The 19,007-nt window shown below is 40.4% G+C and overlaps 1 protein-coding gene across 1 annotated transcript in view; it reads right to left on the minus strand.

Moving 5' to 3' along the window:
- Positions 1 to 239: 239 nt before the first annotated feature.
- The window catches only part of FOXO1 (forkhead box O1), a 63,942-nt gene continuing 45,174 nt past the window's right edge, over positions 240 to 19,007 (minus strand). The window contains exons 2-3 of the mRNA XM_068673691.1: positions 4,165 to 5,521; positions 240 to 3,777 (exon numbers count right to left, since the gene is read on the minus strand). Of these exons, the coding sequence (XP_068529792.1) occupies positions 4,178 to 5,521 (1,344 nt within the window). The 3' untranslated portion in view covers positions 240 to 3,777; positions 4,165 to 4,177. The remainder of the gene's footprint in view (positions 3,778 to 4,164; positions 5,522 to 19,007) is intronic.

Raw genomic sequence — 19,007 nt, forward strand, 5'->3', positions numbered from 1 at the left:
CAGTTAGTGTTTGTGTGTTAATATGGTATCATCTTGCCAGACACAAGACTTGGTACCATGAGGTATTTTTCCGTATAAAATTGCTAATGCCATCAGGATTGTCCAAATGGGATCATCATCATTAAAAAGATTACGTGGTAAGGAAAGTGATTACAACAACATCTGAGCAGAAGGATTACTAATCACAAGTAGAATCCCGGTACAAATCTCATTCTCCGTATACAAGAAAGGACACAAAACCTTTTAAACATAATTTATATACATTTATGGCTTTATACAACAAACTGTCAGGGATTGTTCTCGTGTGTCTGTAAAAGTACATCAGGCACTTTTCTGAAAATATCCACGTCTGAATTTTAATTCTGCAATGTGACTAAGTCAGAGCAGTGAAGCGTTGAAGAGCTGTCACACCACTCGCAAGTAGAGCTAGCAGTATGTACATGCCAATCTCTCACGATATTGCTGGTTTGTGGAACACCCTCAAAAAGGAGGCCAGTTTTAATGCCAAGTAATTTGCTTTTTGTTTGCATAAACCATGCTGCATTTTACATTATGATTACCAAAAAAAAAAAATAATAACAATGAGAATACCTTATTTAAAATCAGTCATAAATTAAGGATCCTAGCAATTTCATAATGAAAATAGGAATTTCAAATCAGTAAAAAAATAAAAAAGTACTAACATACATCCAGTGGTTTAACAAGTGCAAATTTTATACTGTTTTTATAATTGGTCCAATTTTATCTTCTCTTCTTAGGGATGCTCTGTTGACTTAAGCCAATAATAAGCAATATGAATTTTGCTTATAAGTGTAGGCAAATTGTCAGTTTATCAAAGCAGAGCTTTCCAATTAATGCATCTACTACCTAAACATATATCATATAGCTATATTATGGAAACAATACATCTTTATATTTAAAATATCTGAACAGCTCTATAATACAATAAACTTTTAATAACAGTACAAACCAGAGAAAAGTCAAAAACAAGGCTGCATAGGTAAGATCATCCGCACAATTCACAAACCAATCATTTACAACAATTCTGACAAACTAAGTTACTCCAGAAACTTGGTACTTTTACTGAAAAAGGATTTATTACTAGAGGTCACATAATGTTTGTTTTCAAGGCAGACAATATGCCCTTCATCAGACTTCACAGTATTTCAGAATTACAATTGCAAAATATTAGAATGGCACCACACAAAAGAAAATAAATTTGACCACACAACCCAAAACCTCTGATTATCTACAACTGTTTTCTGTCAGTAATTAAAAGGGGCTTCCTACAGACTGTTGTAACTCAGGAACGGCTACATTTATGTTTTTCATAGTTATAAAAGGAAATAAAATATCTGTATGCAGGAATTTATACAGTAGCAGTAAATAATAAACAGGAGGTATATTGTTAAATGTAGCATGTTCAGCTACAACCCGATGGAGTTTTAGCATTAGGTGCTGCTTTCTTGGCACACAAAGGTGAATTTTGTGACTACATTGGCCTATGCATATCAGTGCCCATGTGGGAGCAAACATTTTTGCACATGTAGCAGAAATAATGGTCTTCAGAAACCTACATGGGAGCCCTTTGCTTGTTCCATTGCCAGGGTTTACCATCGAGTCTCAGGGACTGTGAAGTTGACAGTGGAGATGCTATTAGAGAGATTCGCTCTAAAAGCAGGCTGTTTCATTGAGGCTTCACCACTACAAACATTTCTTTTGCTCAACAGAAGTTCAAAGACCTCTACCACACTGGGGGAGATCCTGTATCACAAGACAGCCTAACATCAGCCTCTGGAATTGCTGACAACTGTAATAAGATATCTAAAAATTCAGACCAGCTGTAATTAGTAGTGATTTAAGCCCAACAGGGAGCTAAATGCTAGCACATCAATAGATACATTGAAGAGTTTTAGGAAAGTCATAACAGGATCATTAAATATATGGTTTGTTGCTAAACTTCATTTTCTTGGCACATCCCATTTCTTTCTCCACCATACTCCATCACTACAGGGAAGAAGAGTTTAAGTTAGAATATTTTCCAGTTGTGGGGTACATATATAAAACAGAAGTCAGTGAAAATATTTCATTCCCCTGCTTCACAACAGCCAGCCCTAGCACAAAAACTGTTAATGTTCATCCCATCGGCTCCAAAGATTTCTCTAACACAAATGATGTGTAGCAACCAATGGAAAGACAGGTGGTGAGGCCCATACTCCACACATCCTTGAAAACTGCATCATTTAATTGCAAAAAAGTCAGAAATCACTTATCCAAGACACAACCCTGAAAATGTTCTGGTCAATGTGCCTACTCAAACAAGAGCAAGTGTTTCCACAGGAACGAGGCCTCTACCATTAATGCTCTCTCTAAAGTTCTTGTATTTTCGACTTACTTTTTCTTTCTTACTCAAAAAAATATTTTTTTTTTCTCCTGGAACAGGGGGCAATGCAAATTTTAGCCTTCCGTTGAAAAGCAGTACTTCTGCTGCCTTAAACATACCACTTGTCAAAAGAAACACCGACACTAGAACTAGTGTTAATTGATAAAAATGGGAATTTTGTGATTAATTTTACGAAACTTATGAATTTTCTCCAAATGGTCCTGCTCTTGAGTGTACAAACATTATGAGACCTCCATGAAATAAATATAAATGAGAAGCATTGTACAAGCACCTAACAATGAATTCTTAACACTTTGTGGTAGTCAGAGTTAAAATGATAGTAGAAGCAGATGACATTTCTAAAAATGCATATATAAAACTGATTAAATATTTCCTAAACATAAAGTTGTCTATATTTATACATCACACAACAAAAAAAGGGACAGAAATGTTTTGTATTCAAGATACTTATTAAGCTTTTCCTTTATTAGCACTCCCAAGTGCTAGGGAAATTTATAAAAACATGTACTTAATCCAGTTAAAATACTGTACAAAATGAAGAGGTTATGAATGCTGCCCGATCTCAGAATTATTTTTTTTAAGTTGCCTATGTAACAAAAGTAGATTTTAATTATAAGAAAAATAGCTTGGAAAGTATTCCAAAAATTATCTTAAATCCAACAACAAAGTCATTAGTCTGACAATGAAATCCAGATATATTCTTGCATAAATTTACATGAATACAGGTAACTTATCAAATGGCATTTAACCTACTGTTTGTTGTAAATAGTCAGTGAGTTTATTAGGATCATATTAACAGGCTGTTCTGTTCCCATATGAAATGTGTGGCAATTTTAAGTAAAATAAAGCAGTTCATACTGCTGCAAGGCAAGTCCACAGTTATCTCAATTCATCAGAACACAGGTAACATCAATGAAGGTTAAACTTACTTAGGGCATGAGATCATCACAGTATTCTTACAAAAGTTTATAAACTTTTCTTGGACCAAAACAGATAGTCTTAAAAAACAATTCTTCTTCTACAGATCATACTGTACAAAACTGAAAGCACAACATGATGTAAGTAAGAGTCTTTGCTGTGATTATATGGTGTAGTGAATTTGGCACTTCAGAGTAATGAAATTTCCAATGGCACAGTTCTTATCTACAGCAGCACATAACCTGCAAACCTTGGGCAAACATCCTGTACAGGAAAATACTCTGTCTGCTGCCAACTCTGACGAAAGGAAGAAAAAGAGAAAAAAAAAGACACAAAAAAAAGCTAGTGCATGCGCACAGCTCTGTCAAGAAAATTAAAAAGGAAGGTGAAGGACATCTTTGTACTGCTTTTCTCAGTTCCTGCTGTCAGACAAGTCTGGAGAATTTAACCGTAGCCTAGGAAAAAGAACAACAACAACAACAACAAATTAACATTCACACCAAAAGATTAATTCTATTAAAATATGCGCAAACTAGCTTTAAAATAACTTAAATGGGGAAAAATTCTTTTCATTAATTGTTAGTTACCAGGAAGTTTTTGGTTTAAAATATTAATGGCAAAACATTACATTACTGCTCCACATGAAGTACAGAAGTCAGTACATGGCAATCCTAACGCACCAGTGCAAACCTGATTTACAAACTCATAAAGGACTGGAAAATCACTGACTATAACAGAGGCATTTCACATGCCAACACAGGTGATCACCCAGATTTTAAGCATTTGACATCTCTTTTCCCTTTAAGCTCTTTTTCAGATTTATTATAAAAAGCACAGCTTACCTCCTACTACATCCTAGCCTGACACCCAACTGTGTGTGGTTGTCTTTACGCTGTGCTGAAAACTTTGGTTAGGCAATACACTGTCAAAGTTAAAATCTAACGTTTCTCCATCCATAAGGTCATTACGAATAATTGACTCCATGTCACAGTCCAACCGTTCAATTAACATGTCATCTAAGTCACTGGGAAGCTTCTCCTGGTGGAGGGAAACGATTCCCACCCTTCCATAGCCGTTGCAACTGTTAACAGGGGCATACGGGTTCATAGCATTCATCTGCATTGGATGACTCATAGGCACTTGTAACGAAGTCTTCACTGTCGACAAGCGATTTAGACCTGAAGTATGTGACATGGGGTTCACTGTGTGTGACAAGGCACGACCATTAACTGCAGGTGTTGGCTGGTTATGTCCTTGGTGAGGGCAGGCATTAGGGTTCATCATTTTGTTGTGGGGTGGCTGACTGCCATAACCTGGCATCACCGAGTTAGTGACCATCAGCACACCTTGGCCCAGCGCCCTGCCACCAGCCTGGGAAACACCAGTGTCTACTGATGCCAAGATATCGTTGTGCGGAGGAGAATCAGAAGTCAGTAACTCCTTCAGAAGTCCTGCAGGACAGTTATATTGGCTCATCGATCCATAGCTTGATTTACTGTCTTGAAGAGTCTGCATAGGAATTTGGGGCAAAGAGTTCATGCTAGCTTGAGCATACGTAAATTTCCTGTAGTCTGGATTTGGTGAACCTATACTTGTGGTCGAGGATGCAAATGAGTAACCTGGTGTTTGCTGCATCAGGGTAGCAGATGAAGACTGGGTTGACACAGTCATTGACGTATTAGGTGACAAAAGATTAAGGTTATCCAAAAGATTTTCCATGTTCTCCGAATTACTCATCTCTGAAAGGCTGGGTAGAGTAGAAGTCATTTTGGTGGCTGATGATGGGTATACCATGGAGTGCACATCCCCGTCTCCAAGATCATCTTGCTCTGGCAAAATAGGAGAAAGTCTTCCACTAATTGTACTAGCATTAGAGCTAGTTCTAGGTCGAAATGTACTCCAGTTATCAAAGTCATCGTTGCTGTGCGAGCTGGGGCTTGCAGGCCACTTCGAGAACTGCGATCCAGGGCTGTCGCCATTCCCCTCTTGACCAGACTGAAGGGAGGCTTTTTTCTTGGCAGCTCTGCCTCTGCTTTTTGCAAACTTGCTGTTGTTATCCATGGATGCCGCTCGCCTCCTCGGAGACTTGCCACTCTTTCCTCCTTCAGGATTGAGCATCCACCAGGAACTCTTCCCTGTTCCCTCATTCTGCACTCTGATGAACTTGCTGTGCAGAGACAGGTTGTGACGGATTGAATTCTGAAAAACAAAATAAGGTGTAAGAGCACAGGATGCATTTCTGAGGGCGTTGAAAGAGAGGCCTCTTATAATGTTACATGTGTAAGAGGCACTTCAGGAAAAAAATTATTTCAGAACTGAGTCCTTTCATTCAGCTACATTTCCGAATGCCATATTCCTAACCGTGGTCCCCAGTTATACATTCATCTGTACAAAAGGAGATACTTAACATGCTGAACATTACATACATTTCAGGAAAGTCTTTCACATCAACTCTCCTTACAAGAAAACCTGCTGCAATGAACAAGACTTCCACAGCATGATAATACCCTTGCTTGTACAGTTTTGATTCTTTCAAACGAAGAAAAGATGCTTCTTTTATGGCATGTTTTTATTTGCTTTTGCAAACATACTCTCATTTCACTAGAAAACATAGGGGTAATTGTGAAATGGGAAAACATGCGAGCCTGGAAATATTTCTATCAGTGCACCACTCAGAAGAGGCTAAAACTTGCAGAGAGTTGCCAAATTAATTTGTCTGCCATTTGGCAAGATCACATCTGACATTGTGAAAAATTAAAATTACTGAAGTAGTTGATTCCTCATATAGGAGAAACTACAGATCCCCCATATAAGAGACAAAGTATATCAGAAAACAAAGACCACTGAAAATCTCATTATCAACTTCATTCTGATGAGTTGAACCTGATTGCATTTATCAATTTCTTTATTATTATTATTATTATTATTATTATTATTATTATTATTATTATTATTATTATTATGCAATGTTGAGGAATGCTAGATCCTGTTTTATGGTCCTTATAATGGGATCTCATCATGCACATCTCTAAACCCTGCAAACATGCCAGTCCATGCATATTGCCACTGAACATTGTGAGGCTTATATTACTTGTGTTAAGTGAGAAAAAACTTACAGAAATCAGTTGAGGACTAAAGTTGAGGACTAAGTTCGAATTTTTGTATATAAAAACCACAAATTGTCTAAGAAATAATGAGGCAGAAAGGAATGCAAATAGCACAGACAAAACTGCATTTAAGACTTCAGTCTTAAAATATCTTTCTCTTTCAAAATCAACATTTTAACAAGCAATGTTGACCTTTGTAATACCTGATGGCACAAGATATCTTGTGCCAAGACAGACCAGGGAGTGCTCAAGCTTTTCATTATCTCCTGCATTTCCCAAGCCCAGAATGCCACCTGTGACAGGAGCATCTCCAGAAATGGGTCTTCCTTTCTCGAAGATACTGCCAATATGAACATCTTGCCTCATTCTCAATACATCCAGCTGACAGAAGGAAAGCAGCAACAACCATAAGAAGGAGCCACACCAGGTGAAAACAGTCATCTAATGGGGCTTGCCTCCAACCAGAGAGCTGAGGCTCAAACTCTCTGCCATGGTCATGGCACAGTGTGGACTGTGGAAGCTCAATCGGCCAAAGCAGGCCTGGCCATCTGCAGAGCTCAACAGGAAAGCTTACTCTGGGGTCAAAGAGGAGGCCTTCAGCACATGAAGGCAGCAAGAAGTCCTGGACAGGACTGTAACACCTTATATGCAGCAGTACTCTGAGAATACCCCCACAAGAGTGCAGCCTCACAACAAACGGGTCACGAAGCTCTCCTGGACAGCAGAAGATGGGGGAAAACAGCCTCGTGGCAGAGCGCGGTTCAACCAGCACAGCAGGGAGTCAAAGCATCTGCCTAACTTCAGAAGCCTTTCCAACCTCTCCTTTCAATCCAGAGAACCATCTTTAACAAATTATCCCAGATAAATCAACACCAGTGACGATTTCAGCATTTCCTCATTTAATTTTGAAAGGAAGCCAATCTCTCTGATATTAACTAATTGCCACAGGACCATGTCTCTTCACTGCAGTCAGTCTATGCTAACCCTGCAATCAAAAACTCATCTTCTATCTAGCGACAGGGCATTAGGGAAGGCCTTGAAATTTTATTTTCACCACATGTGGCCCTGTAAAAATATCATCTGGGACTCGCCTCTGGATAGCTTTAGGCTTGCGAATGCTCAGTGACTTGCAGGGCTCAAGGCAAGCATCCGCCTTCCCCCACCACCTGACGTCTTCGTAATGCAGTGTTAGCGCCGTGTCAGGAGGGTAAGCCCCAAAATCCGTCTCTGGACCTGCCCGTGGCTGTGGTTGTAAGGGCCAGGGAGGGTTGGGAGCCAGCCCCGCCAGCCCTTTGTTTTCACTGTAGGGCCACAGCTGAATTAAAGGCTGACACAATTCCAGATTTAGCAATGTCGCAAGAAAGTTGTTCTGCACGTCTGTTGATTAAAAAACCTCCTGCGCCAGTTCATTTTTTTATTGTATTTTGTAAACATACCCAGTTGGCTCAGGCTTACTGTTTACTATCAAAATAAGCATATCGAACACGCAAAACATCAGGCAGAGAAAATCCCATGCTAGTGCTCGGCTCCCTCTCCTCTGCAAAAGAAGTGTTAAATATTTAAGAAATTACTGCTATTCCTTAGTCATCAAAAATATCATAATCTGGTATTATTGTACTGAGGACATCTGAGGTCGCTCTTTGAGTAACAGAGCTGTCTCCTAACCCTGCCAACAATGAAAAAAAAAATTTTCCTAACAGGAAAAGGTTTGCGGCCCAGAGCTTGTTACATAAATTCCTGTTTTTCACGCAGCCAGCAGGACATTAAAGAAGCTATGATTTACTAACTTGGAAAAAAGTGTTGAAGAGGTAAATCTTGTGAAAATATGCACTGCTGTTAATGATGTTGTGTCTACAAATCTTTGCCAGACGCAAACATGACCTGATAAAAAAGTATAGTTTCAGCAGTGGATCTTGGCAGCCGGAGAAGCGGCACCGCCAGCCGCAGCCCTGCCGCCTCAGCACGCTGCAAGACGCTTCAGACCGCGGCTTTCGGCAGGACTTTGAAGCAAAGTCTCTCAAATCCCACCTGAAGGATACAGAAAGCAATTGGCTGCATCTCCAGCCAGGTTTCCGTGCACCGGCAATGCATGCCAGGTCATTCCGACAGCATCCCTGCTGGAATTTTATCAGACCCACGTTATGACTCCGGCAGGACTGCTGCCACCTGTGGGGTGTTTCCTGGGACTGAGTTTGTGTGCTTGAGATGAAGCTCTGGAAGCCTCTGCTCCTGTTTGGCCTTCAAACTTCATCACATACTTCATACTTCAGTCATACTTCTTCAGCAGAATGACTATCAGCTATGGATATGATTATCATTCCTTGCTGATTAAGAGCCAGAATATGCAAAACCAATATTTGCTAAATGTAGTGTAATGAGCACATACCAGCTAATAAAACTAACGAGGCCAAGAAAATGATTCATTTGAATCTACACATTTATATCGTTCATCTGCTCTTCCAACATTTCTTGAAGCTGAACCACACTGTAAGCAAGAACACCCAGCTTGTTCTTCTAAACAACAAATAAACTCAAACTGCTTTATATTTTAAAACAATAAAAGTCTGAGACATCTAATCCCTGGGTGCCAGTAGCAATGCTGATGTCTAGTACTACATTTAAACTCATGAGGTACCTATATTAAAACATGCAACCTAAGGTTACCCTGACTAACTGCTGAAAAAGTCATATCCCTCTTAAAATTGAAGTAGAAGTATATTTTCTTTTTTTAATTGGTTTGGTGTCTTACTAAAAAGAAACACTTGAAAACACAGTTGCTTTATTGAACTTGACAATATTGTAGGCTTTTACTTAAAGAGAGCCCAGAGAGTCACACTGGCCATCTTTTGTCCACTGCATTCCTTGGAGTATGCACAGGAGAGGGAAGTAGAGCAAGAGCTCATGTATAACCCTACTGCCGACCTCACCAATAGCCTAGGCTCACTGCAGACTTTTCCAGGATCAAACTGTGGATCTGTCAATGTCCAGGGAGCTGTGAGACTCACGTATTGTAATTTCCCATGAAGGTCCATACTGAGCTTCCTTCACTCCCTGTTCAGCTACAGTGCTGTGATTGCCACCAAAAAAGGGAGAACAAGGAATGGATGCAACAGTTGGTATTTTTTACAAAAACAATCTTGTATCACAGATCTGCTACCAAGCTGCAGATACTCATGTTATTGCAATAAAGCACACCAGAGCATCTTGGAAAATATATTCATCAGTAACTGTCAACAAAGGCAGAAAGAGTTGACCTCTGGAGGCAGATGCAGTTGTAATGAAGTGGGAGACAGTAAGGTAAGAGGAATACTGCATCCGCAATACACAGGTCAAGTATTTGTATTAAAATCAACTGCCCCAGTTGCCTACCAATTTTTCACTCAGAAGACATTTCAGCAGTCCACTGCTTCCTATGCCTTATTCAAGAGGATGGTCTACACGTGCTGCTAGTCAGTTTGCACTGCCATCAGCTGAAATGGCTGCAAATGCAGGTTGGGGTACAGTACCTGACTGTAACTCTCATATTTCTCCAAACAAAATCTGAAACAGATTTGGAACTTGGAGAGGAGCTGTCAGTAAATATGACACTTCAAGACTGCTTTTGCTATGACCCTCTCAGATAACTGTAAATGAAGGGGGAAAAATGAGGTGGAGCAGGAGATTGCTTATTTATTTTAATTAAGAGTTAGAGAATATTGCAACAGGAACATGCCTGGTAAGAAAGTCAGGCTTGAGGACTGGTAGGATGGAAGTTCATCGACTCATCAATTAGCATCATCACCATTGAGAGGTGCATGCCATGAACACTGTTGGCTAATACGTGTCAGTGACCAATATTACTGACATCTTACAGAAGGAAGCAGAAGCAACAGAGTCCCTCTGTGGAAAGAGCACTAAAGCAAAAGGGAGACCCCAGGACTTCCTTATGCTGTCACAGAGGACATCAGACCCATCTCTCAAGGTCTGTGTCTTGGAACTCTACAGCAGTTCCAGATGTTCAAATCACCTTCCTCTTGGAGCCTCAGCCACTCTACAAATAAGTCATATAAAAAAAAAAACCTCCCAGGAAAGTATGCAAAGGACTGTCAGGACATGCTCAGGGCTCCTTCAGCATTAACAACCAGACAGCAGCAGGGGCTAACCATGGCAAGTGGCACCACGTGGCATCTGTTCAAGGCTGATTTAGACCATGCCTGGCAAAATAGACAAGTCTGCTTGGAATAGTTATGCTGCACCCACTTTGCTGTGCCTTCCAGCCATCTTGCCAAGTTTGCAGGGGCATGGTGAGGAGACAAAGGAGGGAAGAGCACATTGTAAACTCCAGATGTAGCAAGATTTCTTTAGGCATGACAGTCTGCTGTAAGGCAGGCTCTTTGTCTTAACTGTGAGATATGAAAAGTTCAGAGGCAGATACTGCATATCGTGCTTGGGCTTGGCTCAGAGCTGGAGTTTGACACCCAAAAATGTTTGGTCAAATGATAGCACACTTGTTCATAAAAGAGCCTTAGGCCATATTTCTCTCTCAAGAGGGTTCCTGATACCACAGTGTTCACCAACATGACCACACATCTGGCTGCAGTGTCAGAGGTTTCAGTTGCTAATGGAATAGCTATCTTTGCCACCCAATTGCTGCATTCTTTCCTTACGGCTCAGAAACCTTCTCGGTTGTCTGATAAGAGCACGGACAGAAAGCATGTCACTTACCCTCAGGTCAAACAGTCGTATTTAGAAGAGGCTGGCAATTTGCCACCTGCAGCTGCATGAAGGTGGAAAGGCAGGATTTCCTCCCAAACAGGTCATGCTTTTTTAGGTCCTTTGTTCTTAGGGGGGTGCCTTTGTTTGACTTCATTTTTATCCTGCGCTGTTACGTGGCTAAGAAGTTTCAGCTGGAAAAGCTGCAGAAACACTTCAACACTCCTACGGGGACCTCATACTGTATCTCTGGGCTTTTCATTACTGATGGTAGCAATAGCGAGAGTCTTTCCCAGAGCACCACCCATGAAACATCATCTCTGAACATGGAGGTACTTTCACAGACCGTTTCGTTTGATGAGATTTCAGCAATCCCTTGTTCCTTCCGTGAACGTACAAGAATGTAACAGATTGTGTATTACCAGTGTACGATCACTATACACGGACAGAGGAGGCCTATTGTGCCCCTATTTCATTGGTGTTAATCTAAGTCCTGCTCCTTCTGCAGTTAAGTCCGCAGATTTATACCCTATTGCATTTCCTTTCCACAGCTGTAGAAGGGTTGGCCATCCTCCAGGTTGCATCCCATTGCCCCACGTGGCACCAGGGACTGGAGGGGATTTCACAACCACTGGAGCTTTCTCCTCTGAAACATAATATGTAGTAACAGAAAATACACGCACAGCTCCAGACAGGGATGTTTAAGGGACTTGGCTATGCACACGTACATGTCAGAACCAGCAGCTCTACTGACACGTATTTGAGTAATTCCCAACCACGACTCCCAGATACATTATTAATCTTCATTCTAGGCAGACTCATTTAAAGCACTATTCCATAATAGCAGTTTGGACGTTTCTAATAAAATGGCAACACCTGCCTACTTTCTCTACACGAGCATTTAGAAAGGATGAGTATAAAACCCATGAACTGTGTAATACATAAAATAAGAAGCATACATACAAGGCTAGCATGCACCTGGAGACTGCTCCAATTGAAATGACCCCCAACACGAACTTCTCATGACCACCCTTCTGTACTCTGTGTCTTATAAATACATTTACTTCTATAATAACCACACTACAGGCATGATACAATACCAGCACAGCACACACCGAAAATACAAACATTTGTTAGCATTTCAAAGATGAGGAAACCAAGTGACACTGATTAGGAAAAACAACAGACAAAAATGCGTATGAAAACTGAGGGATATTTAAAAGGGGGTTGTCAAATGGAACTTCCTCCACCTCTGGTAAAATCATCTGGGAAGCCAAGACAGATAACAGGTTTGTCTAAAAACTATCAATTGTAGGTATGAAATGGGTAAAAGAAAGGCAACATTAAGAAAGCAACACGGTCATATAAAAACATAAAAGCAAATAACCACCAGGATAAAATAAAAGCTGTGAATAGTAGAAAATAAGGGAAGACATGGGTATCAGATGAAAAAAATAATGCAAAGCTAGCAGGGGTGACTATGTATTTTGTGATCTAGACAAATCCCAATATTGCCATTGCAAAACTGAAGCTTTAAGACTGCTGTTAGGACAGACAGACAAAGACAAGTGTTTGACAAATATGAGGCTTCCTGTTCATAGATAGACGGTTCTGTTTTCCACAAATATGGAACAAATATATGTATATGCATATATTTATGCATATATGCTTCTGATGAAGAAGGAGCATTTCCTAACTTCATTAGTGACAAAGCAAGCCAAGACAAAGCCTCACTGAAGAGGGACATTTTGAAGTCAATCTCTCCTGATAATCAGGACCTCCTTGCCTCCTTCTTAAAGCTTTCTCAGACCTTTGGACTTCAGAACCAGCCTCTGCTGCAATCACGTCAGTAATGCAAAGCAGCAGAGGAGGAGAATGGGTACACAACCTGGGTGCCTTGACATTGATCCCAGGTCATATAATAGAAAAGCTGATGGACGACTCAATTAATAAACCATCAGAGGTAAGGGATATGCTTATTACCTTCCAAGAAAGCCCCATAGAATATTATCACATGTACCAAAAAATGTATCTTTTTGAATAATTTACTACTTTTCTCAAGAAAGGTAAGATAAAGAAGACCTGCAGATACCCCAATGCCACTCCGAATGACAGCACAGCCAAGATTAGCACTACTCAGCGCCTCTAATGCACACTCATCAAAGGGATTAAAATGATTAGGATTATCTATAGTGCAATAAGCCATGAGGAAGGCCGCTGTGATTTGCAGCAGACCGGTGGCCCCGTTACAATTACTCACTGCAGGCTCTAATACAACAACCATGAATGAAGCTATGCAGAGGACACAAGCACGGCAGCAGGGGCAATAGTTCAAGGCAAAAGCTGTTGCTGAATGCAGAGCACAGACAGGTTATTGTAAGGTAGACACAAATCACAATTATAAGTTTATTAAAATAAATACAAATACTTGGAGTAATAAAGTAGCAGCTCGTCCATACAATGCCAGAATGACTAATAACATCAAATTTCATTCTCTGACTACCGTAAGGAGAGATCGAGGGGTGTTTATTTTTTTTCAGCCAGTGGGAATAATTACGATCGGTAGGACAAAAAATGTTAATCACTCGTTTCCTGTTTAACAGACAGCCTGCTTCACCTCTGCCACTCTCCACGGTTACACCCAATTCATCACAAAGACTGCTGCACTGTTTATAGAAAGCTTCCCTCTTTTCTCTTTTTAAATCTAAGCTGCCTTTTATTGACATTCGTTAGCTCTAATGAAGAGGCACAAATGTGTATACACGCTAAATATATCAATACCAATTAGCCCAGCAGCGATGTTATAAGGAGCACTAGAAACACGTTCTGACAAACAAGCAGCACAAAGGTGAGAAATAGGCCAAAGTCTCAGCATAAAGCACTGAGGTGAGAAAAACCATAGTCCGAAAATAGGGCTCAGTTTTTGCACGGGCTTTTGTGGACATTCAGAGAAGTCCACAAAAAAAAAAAAAAAAAAAAAAAAAAAGAGAGAGAGAGAGAGATATTACAAAAGATTACTTCAAAGGCTTTAATAGGCTAAGTTAAACAACTGGAAAGATCCAAGCCTCTGCCTGAGTATTCACATAAACTTCGCATGTTAAAAGCCCTGGATAATGACCAAAGCAGTCATTTGCCACTTGCCTTTGTAAAGGCACAAGCAGACCTAACCCTAAATATTTGGTTTCAATTGGATGCTTCACCAGGGAGCCACACATCTTCTCTTCATCTTGACAGATTAAGAGCATTTGCTTTCATAAAACCATCTCTAACATAGAGGGTTAGAATGATTGTCACGAACTGATGAATTTACAAGCAATGGAGAGGCTTGAGGATTCCTTTCACCTGCAACAACTCCCACTGCCTGACCACAGACCTCTTCTTAAGGAGACAGAGAAGGAGTAGACATCAGTTTCCAGCCGTGGGTCTGCGGAGAGAGCCAAACACACCTGCAGCTCTGTGCCTGTGACTCCCAGAAGCACAAGAGAAGTGTTGGGGTTTTTGGCAGAGAAGCCACCAAGCCTGCCTGTACTTCTTACCTCGAGAAGCAACATACCAAGAGGGATGTACAGTTGCCATGAAGTAAAACTTTGGGTTGACTTTGTGCAGATTAAAAGGAAAAAAGCCAAAAACATATACTGGTAGCAGTATAGCAGAGGCAGCATTTCTTTTCCTTTAGCAAGCAAGCAAAGAAACCAAATTCTCCGGACATGGGTGTCACTGAATACTAGTTTTTCAGAAACAAAGAGTCAATGAAAGCAGCAAGCTTCCTTTGTAGCAGGGTTAGCTGTGCCCCACAGGAAATCCCTGGCTGAAGGAAACTGCAAGTCTTGTAAAAAGAAGGGCAAAGCCTTCCATTTACAGGCTGAACAATATCTCACACTACATCTCACTGTGCATTTGATCTCTATTTTGGCTAAATGAAGTGCAATGATAGGCTACCAAGACGTAAGTGTAGTCCCCAAAACTACAAAAAGGAAAATAAAATAGAGTCGATGTGTTTTGTTTGGTTTCGGTGCATCTTTAGAGGTTCTTTACCACACCTAGTGGAAAAGATGCTGAATGTCTTACATTTGTAAGGGGACAGTGTCCATTTCGGAAAACAACCCTCACCTAGTGTTGCTGATGTTGCTGTAGTAACCAAGAGAAACTGAGGGAAGAAGACAGGGACATTTCTCTTCCCTTTGGTTTCTTTTGTACATGAACACAGTCCAGTGCATGAAGTCACCATTTTTACTGTTTATTTTTCCTCTCACCATTTCTTCCCGCATCCATCTTGCACATTAGAAGAAAATAAAGTATTGTTTTGTTGTTAACAAAATATCAGTAGAAAAAACAGATTTCTACGTTTTTATTAAAATAGCTGAAACAGGATCAGACTTAAGGTCTTGTTAAACTACTGCACTACTGCATCATCTCCAGATATGTAGACAAAGGATATACAGTCAATATTCATTCATTTTGTCTCCTATTTCTCATATTTTTCTTTTTTCTAAAGTTACAAGAAGCAAGGACTGATTTCCAACTGCTCCATTTTGCATGTCCTCAAGAAGCAGCACATATACTAGGTATTGTGTTTCTACACAGCTTCTTTGAAGACAATTTGTCTTGGTACATTTTTCCCCACTACAGAAGCATGCCAGACCACCAGCACAGTCTCTTCTGGAGAGCTCTTTCCAGTCCAAGCTTGGTCCCATAGCCCAGCAGATTTTATATAACATGATTTACTACTGCAATGCCCACAAAAAGCCATCAACCCAATTTCATTATAACCTTGAGCTATATTCCATCTGTACATTGCCCCCTCCACTGTCTGGCCAGTTGTGGCCACCCCTATTTCAAATGAGGTGTGGTCTAAACTTAAAGGGTTTTCAGTTTATAGTCTCTCAAGGGGGTCTCAGGACTCCAAGGACTCATGACGGGTGGTTGCAATGTTCATGCCAGCATCTTCCTCTTGAATACTGCTTTCCGTGACGTTCTCCAGACTGCAGCTTCAAGAAACGCTGGCACTCATCACTGTTTTTTATGACATCTGGTCAGCGTTATAAAGCCACGATCACCCAATCTTGCACAATGGGCAGCACCAACAACAAACCAAGTTACCTGTGGACACGCTCAGGCCCCAGGTTTCAGCTATCTATGGGAAGCAGAGAGCTGTTTCTCAGAGCAAGCTGGGCACGCAGAGGAGGGAAATCTAAAGGAGAATTTCTTCCCTCACACCAGTTTTGGAAGCACTCCTATTTCCTCACTACTGTAGGCTGTGCTCTGTACTTAACAGACCCTTATTAAATCAAAGGACTATTTACAATCTACATACTGGCAAGTCCACATTCCCATAGAATGTCATCTGGCAGCAGTGATTTAAACCATCAGCTCTGTATTTACTTGCTTTCCTCTCTCCCAAACAAGAAGAGTAAAAAGGACAAGAGGAGAGCATGTCTTTTAATGACAAGAACGGAACTAATAGAGTAAGCCCAAGAGCTTTGGTGCATCAGCATTTATCACGCCACCCAAAAAATACTTTTAAAAGAGGAAAATATTGCACTGAGGACAATATAAGCCACGCTGGACACAAACTAGGAGAGCAGAGTGAGACATTGTTCTGCCAAAATGAGCTTTGTCAGGTATTTTGCATGCTGTCATTCCTATTTTTCTTCTGCTAACTTGGTCTACCCAATTTTCCCTCCATCCTATTTCTCTCCATTTGATACATGCAAAGAGACTGGCCTCGCTGTGGCTGCTCAGAGCACATTTCACTCATTCTCCCATTCCTCCCAACAGAACCTGATCTAACTTTTTGCTATCCCCAAAAGTTTTTATTGGCTTTCTGATTAGGTTCCCTCCTCCTGGAAGGCTTGGTGCAAATTTCTGGGCAGCCAAAGCCTGCCTGGCTACTTATTCGGATTTAAGGACTGCAACATCCAACTTGCTGATCACCAAGGCTGCCATGGGCCACTCATCTCTCCATCTTCTTTGCCTGAAGATGGGAAGGTGGAGGAGCTCTCCTCTAGCTTTCCCCAGCTGTGCACTAAAGCACTATGGTGAAACCACAATGGAGACAAGCAAGCTGAAGTGTCCTAATCAATTCAAAGGACTGCAGCAAGAAAACCTTAAGATGCTCCAAAGGGACTTGCTCAGAGTTTTTATCTCCTTTTGACAGCTTTTTCTGAAGTACTGCAGTTTAGTTTTCCCTCTTGCAGATGCTCTGAGAGGCAACACACAGCCCCCTGCTCAGACCCGGAGATGCACAAGCTCTCTTCTGAGAGCATTTGCTTGCTAGGTCAGAATGGGGCATTCATCTCAAAAATAAAAAAATAAAAAATAAATTAAAAAATCCACCCTCACAGGACACAAAGTTATATCAGATTAAAAATAGCAGGAATGTCAGCAGTAGGAGCTGTCATTTGCAATAGCTATCAAGACAGGAAGTTATTTATTCTGTGGATCACATAAGGGCCTCTTTAAAAACAAGGATGAAACAGAAAAAAAAGCAACCTTGTTTACTGAAGCTTGTTTTCCAATATTATTTATCTAGCCAAGTTTGTTTATGAAGTTTTGTAATAATTTGTCATTGATACATCTATGGATTTATGTTCCCAGATTGATTAAGCTGCTAGCAAACTCCAGCAGACATCGCAGCCCTCTTTTTTTTTTTTGGATTCTTTTTCAGTTTTAAAGATATTACAGGGAATGTTTCCACATTATCATTTTGTTTTAGAAAGAAATTAAAGTCTTCAACTTGGAAAGTCAGGTGTTTTCAAGTATTTTGTTTGTTGATTATTCATATAGTCATAAATTACACGTGGTATTTGGCAGGCCATGCTTTTCTCTGTTAAAATGTTTGTTTTTACTTCTTCAGTTATTGTGTAGATGCTGGTCATAACACGCTTTAGGTTGTTTTGAACAGCAAGGAGGAAATAAGCAATATTTTACCTTATATCACACTGTAACAACATTAAATGCCTATGCAGCAATATGCTGCCCATTCAGTATTTTCAACTTTTCTTCCTGTCTACTGCTGACTTTTAACAGCAAGAAGATAATCCGTAACTTTACACAGCTTTGCAACATTTAAACAAAGTTATGATTTGGTTCACATCCCGGTCAAAACAAAACACAAACAAAAAGGAGAAAGGAATAGGAAGTGTAAAAAGAAAATAAAATAACATAACTGTATTTGCTGGAGGCTGACTTATAAAATTATAGGAAAAACAACAAAGCTCTTCTAGAGTCAGCTCACAGCCACAGGCTTTGCAGGTAGCACAGGCCAGTTGGAAGAGGTAGAGCCCTGGCACAGCACTGTTTGCCTAGGTTCATCCTGACACTAAGGCAGAGGTTAGAAAAGAGACTTGGAAGTCTGTGAACTCCATGCCATCCCCACTGCCCATCAGGTTTCAGTCTGCTCTGGACATTGCTCCTGACCCATTGGGACTCCTTGGCATATGCCCTCTGGATTACCAAAAAGAGACATGTTGTTCCAGAAGTCACACCGATCCATGCAAAACTGTCTCAGCTCCAGTGCTGAATTTTCAGAACTACATGTCAAGAATTTCTCAGGGATTTTTAATAGGGCTAAGATGGACATTACTCTTCAAGTATTCAGTTCTCATACAGCAGGTTTTCCACCTCTGCCCCATTAGAAAGAAACATGACTATTTCACTGCATGTTTCTTTTGGCCATCTTTGGGAAAAAATACATCTTTATCATTTAAGAGTTTGAATTTTGGCATAGCAACATTTTAATACCTAGAGTCCTCTAAACAAAAAGGCTCCAATAACCAGCTTTTTTTTTCTGTTCTAAATGGGCAGAAAGAATAACCCTACCTAAAAGCATCTTATTTTGGATCACTCTTACCATGAACTTTGAAAGATCACAACTTTTCTAGAAA

Source organism: Anas acuta, chromosome 1 (genome assembly GCF_963932015.1).
Source record: "Anas acuta chromosome 1, bAnaAcu1.1, whole genome shotgun sequence".
Classification (NCBI taxonomy): Eukaryota; Metazoa; Chordata; class Aves; order Anseriformes; family Anatidae; genus Anas; species Anas acuta.